The sequence below is a fragment of the Hemitrygon akajei genome, chromosome 4 (assembly GCF_048418815.1).
Source record: "Hemitrygon akajei chromosome 4, sHemAka1.3, whole genome shotgun sequence".
Taxonomy (NCBI): domain Eukaryota; kingdom Metazoa; phylum Chordata; class Chondrichthyes; order Myliobatiformes; family Dasyatidae; genus Hemitrygon; species Hemitrygon akajei.
Window position 1 is genome coordinate 17,168,262 of NC_133127.1, and position 12,616 is coordinate 17,180,877.

Genomic DNA, 12,616 nt, shown 5'->3' on the forward strand with positions numbered 1-12,616 from the left:
AAAATGCCATCCCCTTCTCTCAATTCCTCCATCTCCACCGCATCTGCTCTCAGGATGAGGTTTTGCTTTACAGACAAAGGAGATGCCCTCCTTTAAAGAAAAGGGCTTCCCTTCCTCCACCATCAACACTGCCTTCAACCGCATCTCTTTCATCTCACGCGTGTCTGCCATCTTCCCATCACCCCACCAGGAATAGGGACCAGCACCTAATTCTCCATAATTTCCTCCATCACCAACGTGATCCCACCACCAAACACATCTTCCCACCCCCCACTTTCTGCTTTCCACAGGGATTGCTCCCTATGTGAATCCCTTGTCCATTCATCCCTCCCCATTGATCTTCTCCTGGGACTTACCCTTGCAGACAGAACAAGATGCTACACCAGTCCCTACACCTCCTCCCTCACTAACATTCAGGGCCCCTAACAGTCCTTCCAGGTGCAGTGATACTTCATCAGTGATTCTGTTGAGGTCTCCTACTGTATCCAGAGCTCCTGATGAGGCCTCCTGTATATCGGTGAGGCCGATTGGGAGATCTGAGATCTGAGGTTCACCAGATAAAACAGGATTCCTATTGGCCACCCATTTTAATTTCATTTCCTATTCCCATTCCGATATTGTCTACCCATGGCCTCCTCCACTGTTATGATGAGGCCACACTCAGGTTGGAGGAACAACACCTTATATTCCATCTGGGTAGCTTCCAAACCGATGCCATGAACATTGATTCCTCAAACTTCCCCCCACCCCATCCCTTCACCATTCCCCATCCCCTTTTCCCTCTCTCACCTTATCTCCTTGCCTGCCATCGCCTCCCTCTGGTGCTCCTCCCATTTTTCTTTTGTCCATGGCCTTCTGTCCTCTCCTATCAGATTCCCCCCTTTCCAGGCCTGTATCTCTTTCACCAATCAGTTTCTCAGCTCGTTACTTCACCCCCACTAACTCCCAGTTTCACCTGTCACTTGTTGTTTCTCTCTCCCCTCCCCTCACATCCTTACTCTGAATCCTCACCTCTTTTTCCTCCAGTCCTGCTGAAGGGTCTCAGCCTGAAACATCGACTGTACTCTTTTCCATGGATGCTGTCTGGCCTGCTGAGTTCCTTCAGCACTTTGTGTCTGTTGCTTGGATTTCCAGCATCTGTATATATTCTCTTGTTTGTGAGAGGATAAGTGAAGCCAGAGGAAGGGGAAGGTTGGTGAGTGGAGGGAAATGGGGATGAAATGAGAACTTGGGAGGTGAAAGGTGGAAGAGGTAAAGGGCTGAAGAAGAAGGAATCTGGTAGGAGAGGAGAGTGGACCATGGGAGACAGGAAAGGAGAAGGCACTAAAGGAAGGTGATAGCTAGGTGAGGAGAAGAGAAGGGACAAGAGGGGAGTCAGACTTGTGGAATGGTAAAAGAGAGAAGGGGAGGGGGAGAAATATCAGAAAATAGAGAACTCGATGTTTATACCTTTGAAGGATATTGAGACGGAGTATGAGATATTGCTCCTCCAACCTGAAAGTGGCCTCATCATGGCAGTAGAGGAAGCTATGGTCTGACATGACAGAAGGGGGAGTGGAATTAAAATGGGTGGCTACTAGGAAATCCTACCTGTTGCTGATAGAGTGAACGTGCTTGATAGAATGCCAAATATCTTCACTACTCCGTTTATCTGGGGAGAAGGGCATATGCCCCGTTTTACATTTTCAGAGGAAACCTCTTTATCCAGGCAACACTAAGAATATGCACCTCTTAAAGTCCAACCTTATGTCCCCATTGTGAGAGGTGGAAATGGGTCAGGCCAGTCAATGGGGCTCTGGTGAAGCTGTATAGGCCAGTCCCGTCTTTTTCGGTTGTTCATCAGAATCTGATGATGATGTCCACTCCTTTAACGGTGAGATCTTTGATGACTATACAGTCCTATCCTGGACCCACAAGCTCTATTGTAGGTGGGGCATGTATAGTGGTGGTAGTGATGGTGACCATGGCTGCATTTCTCCTGGCTCTCTTCTGCTGTCTTCTGGTTGTTCTTTCCATCTCCAGAATACAAACCCCATCCCTACATGGCTGTCGCCAAGTGTTACGGTCAGCAACAACATCCTCCAGGTCCTTGGGTCTGATCTTGCACTTCCAGTCCCCTGTACAGTAAATGCAATGGATTGAAGAAGCATTGATGAATTCCAACCATAACATCGACTTCAGAGGATGATAGAGATGGGGAGTCATCAATAGCCTATGCTCCACTGGGAACTAAGGGCCCAAGAGAAGAGAGAGAGAGCTAGGAATATGGAGATTACTCCCTCAGGTCGAGCAGAAAAGCAGCAATTTACAAAAGCTGAGAGAGGAAGAAGTTGTAGGCACTGATGGTTGGGACAAGAGAAGATAAAAGGGAGCTGAAACGTAGTGTGAATTGGTTGGACTCATTAGACTGAATCTCTGTGAACCTTCAGTGATCTTTAAAATGGTATTTTCTGCATGTTTTGCAATGCAGATGTTCTTTTCTGTATTTCTCCAGAGAACTACTGGCTGAGACCTACAGTGAAACCCACTACTTACCAGATGGATCCATGGTAACCAAGACTCGCCACCAACTTGTGAGTGTTGTTGCTTAAACATCACATAGAATTGAAGGATCAATCACAGGTCATTCAGTCCATCTGGTCAAGGATGGTGTTAATGATTCAGACAATCTTCCTCACAGCTAAACACATTTTTTCTAGTGTAATTAGCCTTCTTAGTGATACTATGAATTTTCTTCAGAAGCAGATAGAACATGGAAAAGAAGATCACAGGGGAAGGTCCTAAATGCTTCTACAATCTTTCCTAGAAGCCTGTTCTGGCACCTACCACTCTCTGTGTATAAAACCTGCTTTGTTCAATGCCATGACTGATGAAGGCAAGAATGTCTTAAGCCTCCTTTATCTCCCTATCTCAGATTCGGATTCATTTATTTAATACATGTGCACTGAAGCATACAGTGAAATGCATAATTTGCCATAACAACCAACACAACCTGAGAATGTGGTGTGGGCAGCCCGCAACTGTCGTCATTTGTTTTGGCACCAGCGTAACATGCCAACTATGTTCAGCAGAACAGCACCAGCATAATGCCACAACAACCCTCTTTCCCATGCACTCAGCCACACAGACAAGCCCTCCAACTCCAGCATAGGCTGCCTCTGGGCCTGTCCACCCTATTTTTTTTCTTCAAAGTTCAAAGTACGTTTATTATCAAAAGAAGTACAGTATGTAGTATACAACCCTGAGCTTCACCTTCCCACAGACAGCCCCAAAACAAAGAAGCACGATGGAATCTGTTCAAAAAAAAATATTGGACACCCTACGCGCAGAAAAACAAATTGCACCAACAGCAAAAAATGAGAACAAACACAGAATATTAACTCTCAAACCACAGAGTCACTGAAACATTATCTAGGAATGTTCAGTTTAGTTCAATTTAGCACTGAGTCTTTTGTTGACTGCAGGCTGCAGAGTCAGTCTGCTGTGATCAAGTTGCCACTTTCAGGGGGCTATGGACATGCACCCCAAGGTCTCTTTGTGCTTTAAAGTCCTGCTATGAACTATTTATTTTTTCTCTTGAGTTTGACCTTGCAAAATGCACCACCTTATACTTTTTCACATTAAGCTCCAGCTGATGATTTGCTGCCCAGAATTCTAACTAATCTCTATCCTATAATGACAAAGATCTTATAAATAATAGCTTTACTTGCACAAGTACATCGAGACATAAAGTGAAATACATTATTTGTGTCAAATCAAATCAGTGATGATTGTGCTTGGGCAGCCTGCAAATGTCGCCACACTTTGGGCACCAAAATAGCATGCCCTCAACTCACTGACCCCAACCCACATGTTTTTCAAATGTGGGAGGAAGCCAGAACACCTGGAGGAAACCTACACAGACATGGGAGAATGTACAAACTCCATACAGACAGCAGCAGGAATTGAACCCCAATCTTACTGTGGCTGCTACATGTTGAGCAAACCGCTACGTTACCGTGACAACCTTATTATCCCCAATTCCGCCAATTTTTGCATCATCTACAAACTTACGAATCAACCCACTTACACATTCATCCAAATCCACAACACACTTCCTAAGCAACAAAAATCCCAGAAAAGATCCCTGGGGAACACCACTGGCCACTGACCTGTCGTCGATAAAGCATTGCTCCACCACTATCCTCTGTGTTCTGTGACCAAACCAATATTGGATCCAATTTACCAAGTCACCATGGAACCAATGTGAGATTATAATTTCAAGTAATCAATGACATTTGGAATTCAGACATCAATAATGCAGAAATTGAAGGCAGAGTACAAAGTTAATAGCAGGATTTTTAGCAATGCATCATTCTTCAAAGTTGTTGCTCAAGTTGATAGGGTGGTTAAGGAAGTGTATGGTGTGTTGGTCTTCATTAGTCAGGGGACTGAGTTCAAGAGCCTCAGTGTAATATTTCAGCTCTATGCCACTGTGGTTAAACCACCTTTGGAGAGGCTGTTTCCTATGGTGGGAGAGTCTAGGACCAGAGGGAACAGCCTCAGAATACAAGTGTGTCCCTTTAGATGAGGAGGAATTCTTTATCCGGAGGGTGATGGATCCATGGAATTCATTGGCATGGATGGCTGGGGAGGCCAATCATTGAGTACATTGCAAGTGGAGGTCAATAGGTTCTTTATTAGTAGGGGTGTCAAAGATTACAGCGTGAAAACAGGAGTATGGAGGTGAGAGGGATAATAATTCTGTGATGATAGAATGGTAGAATGCTAGAATAATGCTACTCCTATGTCTTATGGTCACACTTGGAGTATTGTATTCAGTTCTAGTTGCTCCATTATAAGAAGTATGTGGAAGCTTTTGAGAAAGTGCAGAGTAAGTTTACTAGGATGATGTCTTATTAGGAAAGGATGAGTGAGTAAGTAAGAGCTTTACTGTTTACAGTAAAGTACAATGAGAGGTGACTTGATAGAAATGTACAAGATGATAAGAGGCATAGGTAGAGAGGACAGCCCGAGGCTTTTCCAAATGACTAATATGAGAGGGCTTTCATTTAAGTAGACTGTTGGAATGTCATAGATAGGTTTGTTACACCGTGAATGGTAAGCGCATGGAATCTATTGTTGTGGGTGTTGTTAAAGGCATTAGGAAAATTTAAGAGATTCCTAGAAAGGCAGAAGGATGAAAGGAAAATGGAGGGCTGTGTGGGAGAGAAGAATTTGATTGATTTTGGAGCCTGCACTATGATGTATTGTCCTGTATTCTATGCACCTGGTTTAATGCTTGGTTTTAGTGGTGAGACTGCCACCCACACTGCTCAGTGGACAATCTCTCCAGGATGTCCTCCCTAGACTATCTCCTTTACTAGTCTGATCTCTATGAGACTCTAGACTACAGTACTATTTACCTTTAGCTGGCCTCAACTGGCCCATCAAGTGGATGATTGCGGATGAACAATAAATGGAAACAGAAACAATTACAGATACTGGAATTACTCAGCAGGTCATGCAGCAATGACAAGGAGAGAGAGAAAAACAAAGATAATGTTTTGAGTCAATGGCAGGGAAAACAAACTAGGAGAAATTAAAACTTTTTAAAATTGACATTTCCCAATTCCAATCAAAAAGTCATTAATGAGAAACATTCAGTCTGTTTCTATCTCCAGAGGTGCTGTCTGACCAGCTGGGTGTTTAATGAGAAACAAACAGCCCACTGGAGGAACTCAGTGGGTCGAGCAGCATCTGTGGGAGGAGCGAAGTTATTGACATTTCAGGCTTTTAATCTCAGCACACAAGGCTGGAGGAACTCAGCAGGTCAGGCAGCATCTGCAGAAGTGAATAAACAGTTGATGTTTCAGGCCGAAGCCCTTCTTCGTGACTGGAATGGAAGGGGGAAGATGTCAATAATTCCTTTCATAGAATCATAGAGCACTACAGCACAGAAACAGGTCCTTTGGCCTAGCTTATCTGTGCCAAACTATGAATCTGCCTAGACCCATTGACCTGCACCTGGACCATAGCTCTGTGTACCCTTCCCATCCATATACTTATCTGAATTTCTGTTAAATGTTAAAGTCCACCCACATCTACCACTTCCTCTGGTAGCTCGTTCTACACTCTCACCACCCTCTGAGTGAAGAAGTTCACCCTTAGGTTCTTCTTAAACAATTCACTTTTGGTGACCTCTAGTTCTAGTCTCACCCAACCACAGTGGAAAAAAGCCTGCTTGCATTTACCCTATCTATACCCCTCATAATTTTGTATACTTCAATCAAATCTCCCCTATTCTCCTACGTTCTAGGGAATAAGGTGTTAACCTATTCAACCATTCCCTATAACTCAGGTTCTCAGGTCTGGCAAATTTTCTCTGTACTCTTTCAATCTTATTGATATTGCTCCTGTAGGTAGGTGACCAGAACTGCACACAGTACAACAAATTAGGCCTCAATAACATCTTACGCAATTGCAAAATACAGTACATCCCAACTCCTGTACTCAGTGCTTTCCTACCACAGGTGCTAACCAATTTGTTGTTTCCTGCAGCAGACTGTTGCTCCAGCCACAGGAAACAGCATTATATTGTTATTTTGGAGGACCTACCCTGAGCCCAGCAAATATATGCAATTACGAAGAAAGCACCGCAGCAGCCTCTACTTCCTTAGGAGCTTGCAGAGAATTGGCATGACGTCTAAAGCTTTGACAAACTTCTATAGCTGTGCAGTACAGAGTATATTGATTGGCTGCATTACAGCCTGGTACTGAAACACCAATGCCCTCGAATGTAAAGTCCTACAAAAGTAGTGGATGTGGCCTTGTCTATTAAGGGTAAAGCCCTCCCCACCACATCTTCATGGAGTGTTGTCGCAGGAAAGCAGCAGCCATCATCACGGACCCCCCCACCACCCAGGTCATGCTCTCTTCTCACTATTACCATCAGGAAGCAAGTACAGGAACGTCTGGACTCACACCACCAGGTTAAGGGACAGTTACCACTCCTCAACCATAAGGCTCTTTTACCAAAGGGAATACCATTACTCAACTTCACTTGCCCCATCATTGAAATGTTCCCTCAACCTATGGACTCATTTTCAAGGACTTTTCCTCAATGTTCTCAATATTTATTGTTTGTTTATTTATTATTATTTCTATCTATTTGTATTTGCACTATTTTTTGTCTTTTGCACACTGGTCGAATGCCCAAGTGGGTGAGGTCTGTCACTGATTCTATTATGGTTGCTAGTATGCCTGTAAGAAAAATGAATCTCAGAGTTGTACATGGTGACAAAGGTGCACTTTGATAATATATTTACTTAAGTTTTGAAGTTTGGAGTCTTTTGTGTCTCCTGGATATTTAATGTAACCCACAATCTGTGAACAAAATAAAATCTCATTGAATGATAATCTTTCACAAAGGACTTCATTGTTGCTTGGAGGAAACAGTTGGGTGTGAAATGGGATTAGGAAAAAATGACAACCTCTTCAAGATAATAAACATTCAAGGACATAGAATGAAGACTTTCTTGATACTTCCGTCATTACTGTTCATTTATAGCAGGTGTTCCCGACCCTTTTTATGCCATGGACCCCTTCAATTAACTGAGGGGTCTGTGGACCCCAGGTTGGGAACCCCTGATTTATAGGATGCAGGGAGGCCAGCACTGGCTATCACTGTGAACGCGAACTGGTGAATGTAGCCAGGTCCCAAAATGTTTGATGACTTTTGAATTCGATTCTTGCCAATTCTCTTCCAGGACCACTGCTGTTACACTGGGTTTCTTGAGGGAGTTGAGGAGTCCTCAGTGTCTCTTTGCACCTGCCAGGGTCTCAGGTGAGTACAGCAACCCCTCTGTCAAGTTATTATACATGAAACATCACACTAATTATAATGGTAATGGCACATCAGCACCTGTTTGTCAGTGCTAGCCCTCACACCTTCATTATTATGACAGAAGGTATCCATTTAGCCCATCCTGGCTCCCAAGCAATCACCTCAGTTCCTTGTTCCTTTCCTTATTACAGTAGCTATGTAATTTGCTCTCTGCTGTCTTTTGTTCTGTCTATATGTCTGTTTCTCTCTCTCTCTCTCTCTCTCTCTCTCACGTTTTCTCTTGCTCCAGCTCCATTTTCCATGCCTTCTCTCCCTGTAGCCATGTAATTTCTTCTCATCGTCTGTCTGTTTTTCAATCTCTCTCTCTCTTCCCTCCATTCTGTCAAATGCCCTTTAACTCCCCTTTGACTACTTTACCTTCTTGCCTAAGTAACCTACGTTAGTGGCAAAGCTGAACAAGGTGGGAGATAATCCATGAGAATGTTGCCGGGACTCTATTTATCACTCCATCTGCACTCCTGCTCCTAATAAAGTAGCCACTGAGAGTATGTTCATGGTCTTCTGCTGTTGTAGCCCGTCCGCTTTAAGGTTCAACATCTTGTGCATTCAGAGATGCTCTTCTGCACACCACTTTTGCAACACATGGTTATTTGAGTTACTGTCACCTTCTTGACAGCTTGAACCAATCTGGTCATTTTCCTTTGGCTTCTCTCATTAACAAAGCATTCTCACCCACAGAATTGCTGCTCACTGCAATGTTTTCAACTATTCTCTGTAAACCCTAGAGACTATTGTACATGCAAATCCTAGGAGATCAACAGTTTCTGAGATGTCTCAGCATTGTTGTCTGGCACCAACAATCACTCCAAGGTCAAAGTCACTTAGATCACATTTTTCCCCATTCTGATATTTGGTCTGAACCACAACTAAACCTGTTGACCATGTCTGCATGCTTTTATGCATTGAGTTGCTGCCACATGATAGGCTGATTAGATATTTGCATTAACAATATTGAATGTACCTAATCACGTAGCATCACCCATTATCCTTTGAGACAGATGGATGCCAACCATGTAGCTAATAAAATGGCAAGTGAGCGTATTCCTCATCATCTTGTACAGTTCTATCTTATCCTCTTTCTACCTTTGGAATAGCCCTAGCTCACATAACCTATCCTGGTAAGACAAGTTTTCTAATCCAGACAGCATCCTGGTAAATCTCCTCTGCACCCTCTTTAAAATTTCCACATTCTGCCTATAATAAGGTGACCAGAACTAAACACAATACTCCAAATGTGGTCTACCAGGGTTTTACAGAGCAGCAACATTACTTCATTGCTTGTGAGCTCAATCCCCTAATTAATGAAGGTCAAAACACCATATGCCTTCTTAACCATCCCATCAACTTGTATGACAGCTTTAATGGATCTACAAGATCCACACTACTATTAACCCTGCATTCTGTCTTCAAATTCACTGCTCCAAAGTGAATCACTTCACAATTACCCAGACTGAACTCCCTCTGGCACTTCTCAGCATAGTTCTATCAAAACTGCAAGAGATCCTGCAGATGTTGGAAATCCAGAGCAACACACATAAAATGCTGGAGGAACTCAGCAGGTCAGGCAGCATCCATGGAAATGAATAAAGTATTGATATTTTGGGCCAAGACTCTTCATCAAGACTGTTGATGTTTTGGATGAGACTCATCATCAGTTCTCTAATGAAAGATTTTGGCCTGAAACATCATCTGTTTATTTATTCCCATGGAGGCTGACTGATCTGCTGAGTTCCTCCAGCATTTTATGTGTGTTCCTCTGCATCTTATCAATGTTCTGTCGTAACTTATGTCAGCCTTCTACTGTCCACTGTCTAATCAATATGTTTTGGATGTGGGAAGAAGCAGGAGCACCAGGAGGAACCCATGAGGTCCTAGTGAGAACATGCAACAGCTGAGGGTTGGTTATGGGTCACTGGAGCTGTGAAACAGAAGGTCTGCTAAGTCGACCACCGTGCCTCCGATAAACACAACATCATTGACTCCTGTATTTTGTACTTTACAAAAGTGATAGTGCTTTATCCTGGCTGCATCAAAGGGGTCATCCTGGAACTATTAACCAGAGAGTATTAATGCAAGTTATTTTACTGCTGAAGTCCTTATTGCTTTGAGATGCTGATGAATGCCTTTCAATATAGTGGGTACATCTTGATGGGAGACCAGGAGTACATCATTGATCCAGTGAACAATGGCACTGAAATGCACAAAGTGAGCCGGACACCGTACGTACGGACAAAGAGGCACCTCTCCCACTCCTACTCGCAACCTCTGGTAAGAAATTGAGGCCACCATCATGTCACAGTCAAAAAAATCTTCGGTCCATCACTGATGTAGTCTAATCTCACTTAACTGTTTAAGACTGCATCCTTTGATGTCTTGTAAATTTAAGTGTGTCAAACAGAGACCATAGGGCATAGGAGCAGAATTAGGACATTCAGCCCATCGAGATTGCTCCGCAATTCCATCATGACTGACTTGCTATCCCTCTGAACCCCATTCTCCTTCCTTCTCCCAGTAACCTTTGACATCCTTACTAATTAAGAACCTGTCAACCTCCACCTTGATTATCACAATTTCCACAGCCATCTGTGCCAATGAATGCACCACCCTTTGGCTAAATTAACTCTTCCTCATCTCTGTTCTAAAGGGGTATCCTTGTATTCTGAGGCTGTGCTTTCTGGTCCACAATAGGAAACATCCTCTCCACATCCACTCTAACTAGGCCTTATAATATTTAGTAGATTTCAATGATAACTTCCTTCATTCTTCTAAACTCTAGTGAGTAAAGGCCCAAAGCCATCAAAGCTCTTCGTACACTAACCATTTCATGCCTGTAACCATTCTCAAGAACCTCCCCAACCTCTCTCCAATGCCAGCACATACTTGTATCTGTCTGTCTATCCCTCTGCCTGATTATTTATTTATTTATTTAAAACAATTTGTCATCTTCTCCACATTGACTGTTTGTTTCTCTTTATTTATGAATAGTTTTTCATAAATTCCATTGTATTTCTCTATTTTCCTGTAAATGCCTGCAAGAAAATGAATCCCAAAATAATCCAAGATGACATAAATGTTTTTGGATAACAAATTTATTTTGACTTGGTCTATTAGTAAGTACATGAGAAAATAGTATGGCCAGATGGCCATTTATAACTTTCCTTTATCTTTCTTGACTAGACTCACACCAATCTCAGCATTGAACTCTACCTGGTGGCTGACAGAGAGGAGGTAAGAATTTGATGGAGGATAGTGGGCCATTTTTGCCCCCTGATGATCTCCCACAATTTGGTCAAGGCACGATCAAAGTTATTACGTAACAGGGGATCAGAAACTTTTGTCAAGCTTGTAGTGCGTGTATTTTTTTTCTGTCTGATGGAATGGAGGGGAATGACCAACTGCTTTTCCAAGAAAGCGATATTTTGCCATCTTGGCTTGAGTCGTTGCCAGACCAAATTGTGATGCATCAGGGTAGGATGCTTTCTAAGAGGCATTTATTAAAAATTGCCGAGAGTCCTCGGGTACATGCCACGTTTCCTTGACCTTTTGAGAAAGTAGAATAGATCCCAAGCTTATAGTGGGACCAGACAACACTGATCCATGAAAATTGATCACCGTGTTGAGAAGTGCCAGTCAGAGGAGGTATTAATTGAAATCATATATGAGAATGGATATTCGGTAAACTTATTCACTAAGTTTAATGGGAATCAACATGAAATAATGAGCTTTGTGTGTTATAGAACATAGTACAACATAGTATAGGCTCTCTGTCCCACTGTGTGCTCCGACCTTTTAACCTACTCTAAGTCCAACCTAACCCTTCCCTCCCACATAACTTTCCATTTTTTAAATCCATCTGCTTAACTATGAGTCTCTTAAATGACCCATCTGTTACACTAGTGTACGTACAAGGAGGAAATCTGGCTGATATATGTGACTCCAGGCTCGATAGAATGCCAAATATCTTCACTCCTGTAGGTGACCCTCATGCCCTTTGTAATCTGTTTGCAACAGTTTTGAGGGCAATTCAAGCTGAATGCCGTGCCGGCCAGGATTGCCTCCACGAAAAATAACAGAATTCAGATACAATTTGCAGTTATTTTGTGATTTTTCTGTCAGCAGTGAGACTCGCCTGACAGAAATGCCCACTGGAAATTTGAGTATGGGGTAGGTGCTTTAGATTTCAATAGAATTTTAGAGTAGCATCCGTCATCAAGCACTTCCACCATGCAGGCTTTTTGCTGTACTACCATTGGGCAGGAGGTGCTCAGGTCCCACATCACAGGGTTTAGGAACTGTTATTACTGAACAACTATCATGGATAACTTTGCTCCTCACAGCACCGAACTGATTCCACAACCTACAAGCTCATGTTCTCAATATTATTTATCAACTTACTCTTTTATTATTATTGTATTTACACAATTTATCTTCTTTTGCACATTGGTTGTTTGTCAGTCTTTGTGTGTATCTGTAATCTTCCTCACAGAATAAATCCTCCTGTCTCTTTCCGATCATTCACTCAATTTTTCTCATAACTCTCAATCAGTTCTCTCAGGAATCAGCGAGTTGGCTTCTCAGTTTTTGCCACTCCTGGGATGATAATCCATGGCAGTTGTGGTAGGGAATCAGCTCCAGATGAGGCTTGATTATTCAACGTATCTGAGAATCAGGAGCAGGCTATGCTTAATGAAAGTGAGGATTGAAAGTCTTGCTTAGTGTGAAGCAAGGGTG

At 42.8% G+C, this 12,616-nt stretch overlaps 1 protein-coding gene across 2 annotated transcripts in view; it reads left to right on the forward strand.

The window, feature by feature from the left end:
• Positions 1-12,616, forward strand: part of LOC140726144 (snake venom metalloproteinase BjussuMP-2-like) — a 68,007-nt gene that overhangs the window by 28,931 nt on the left and 26,460 nt on the right. The window contains exons 4-7 of one of the 2 annotated variants that reach the window (XM_073042117.1): positions 2,471-2,573; positions 7,749-7,825; positions 10,021-10,153; positions 11,063-11,113. In XM_073042117.1, coding sequence (XP_072898218.1) covers positions 2,471-2,573; positions 7,749-7,825; positions 10,021-10,153; positions 11,063-11,113 — 364 coding nt within the window. The remainder of the gene's footprint in view (positions 1-2,470; positions 2,574-7,748; positions 7,826-10,020; positions 10,154-11,062; positions 11,114-12,616) is intronic. The other variant, XM_073042118.1, reaches the window with a different exon arrangement.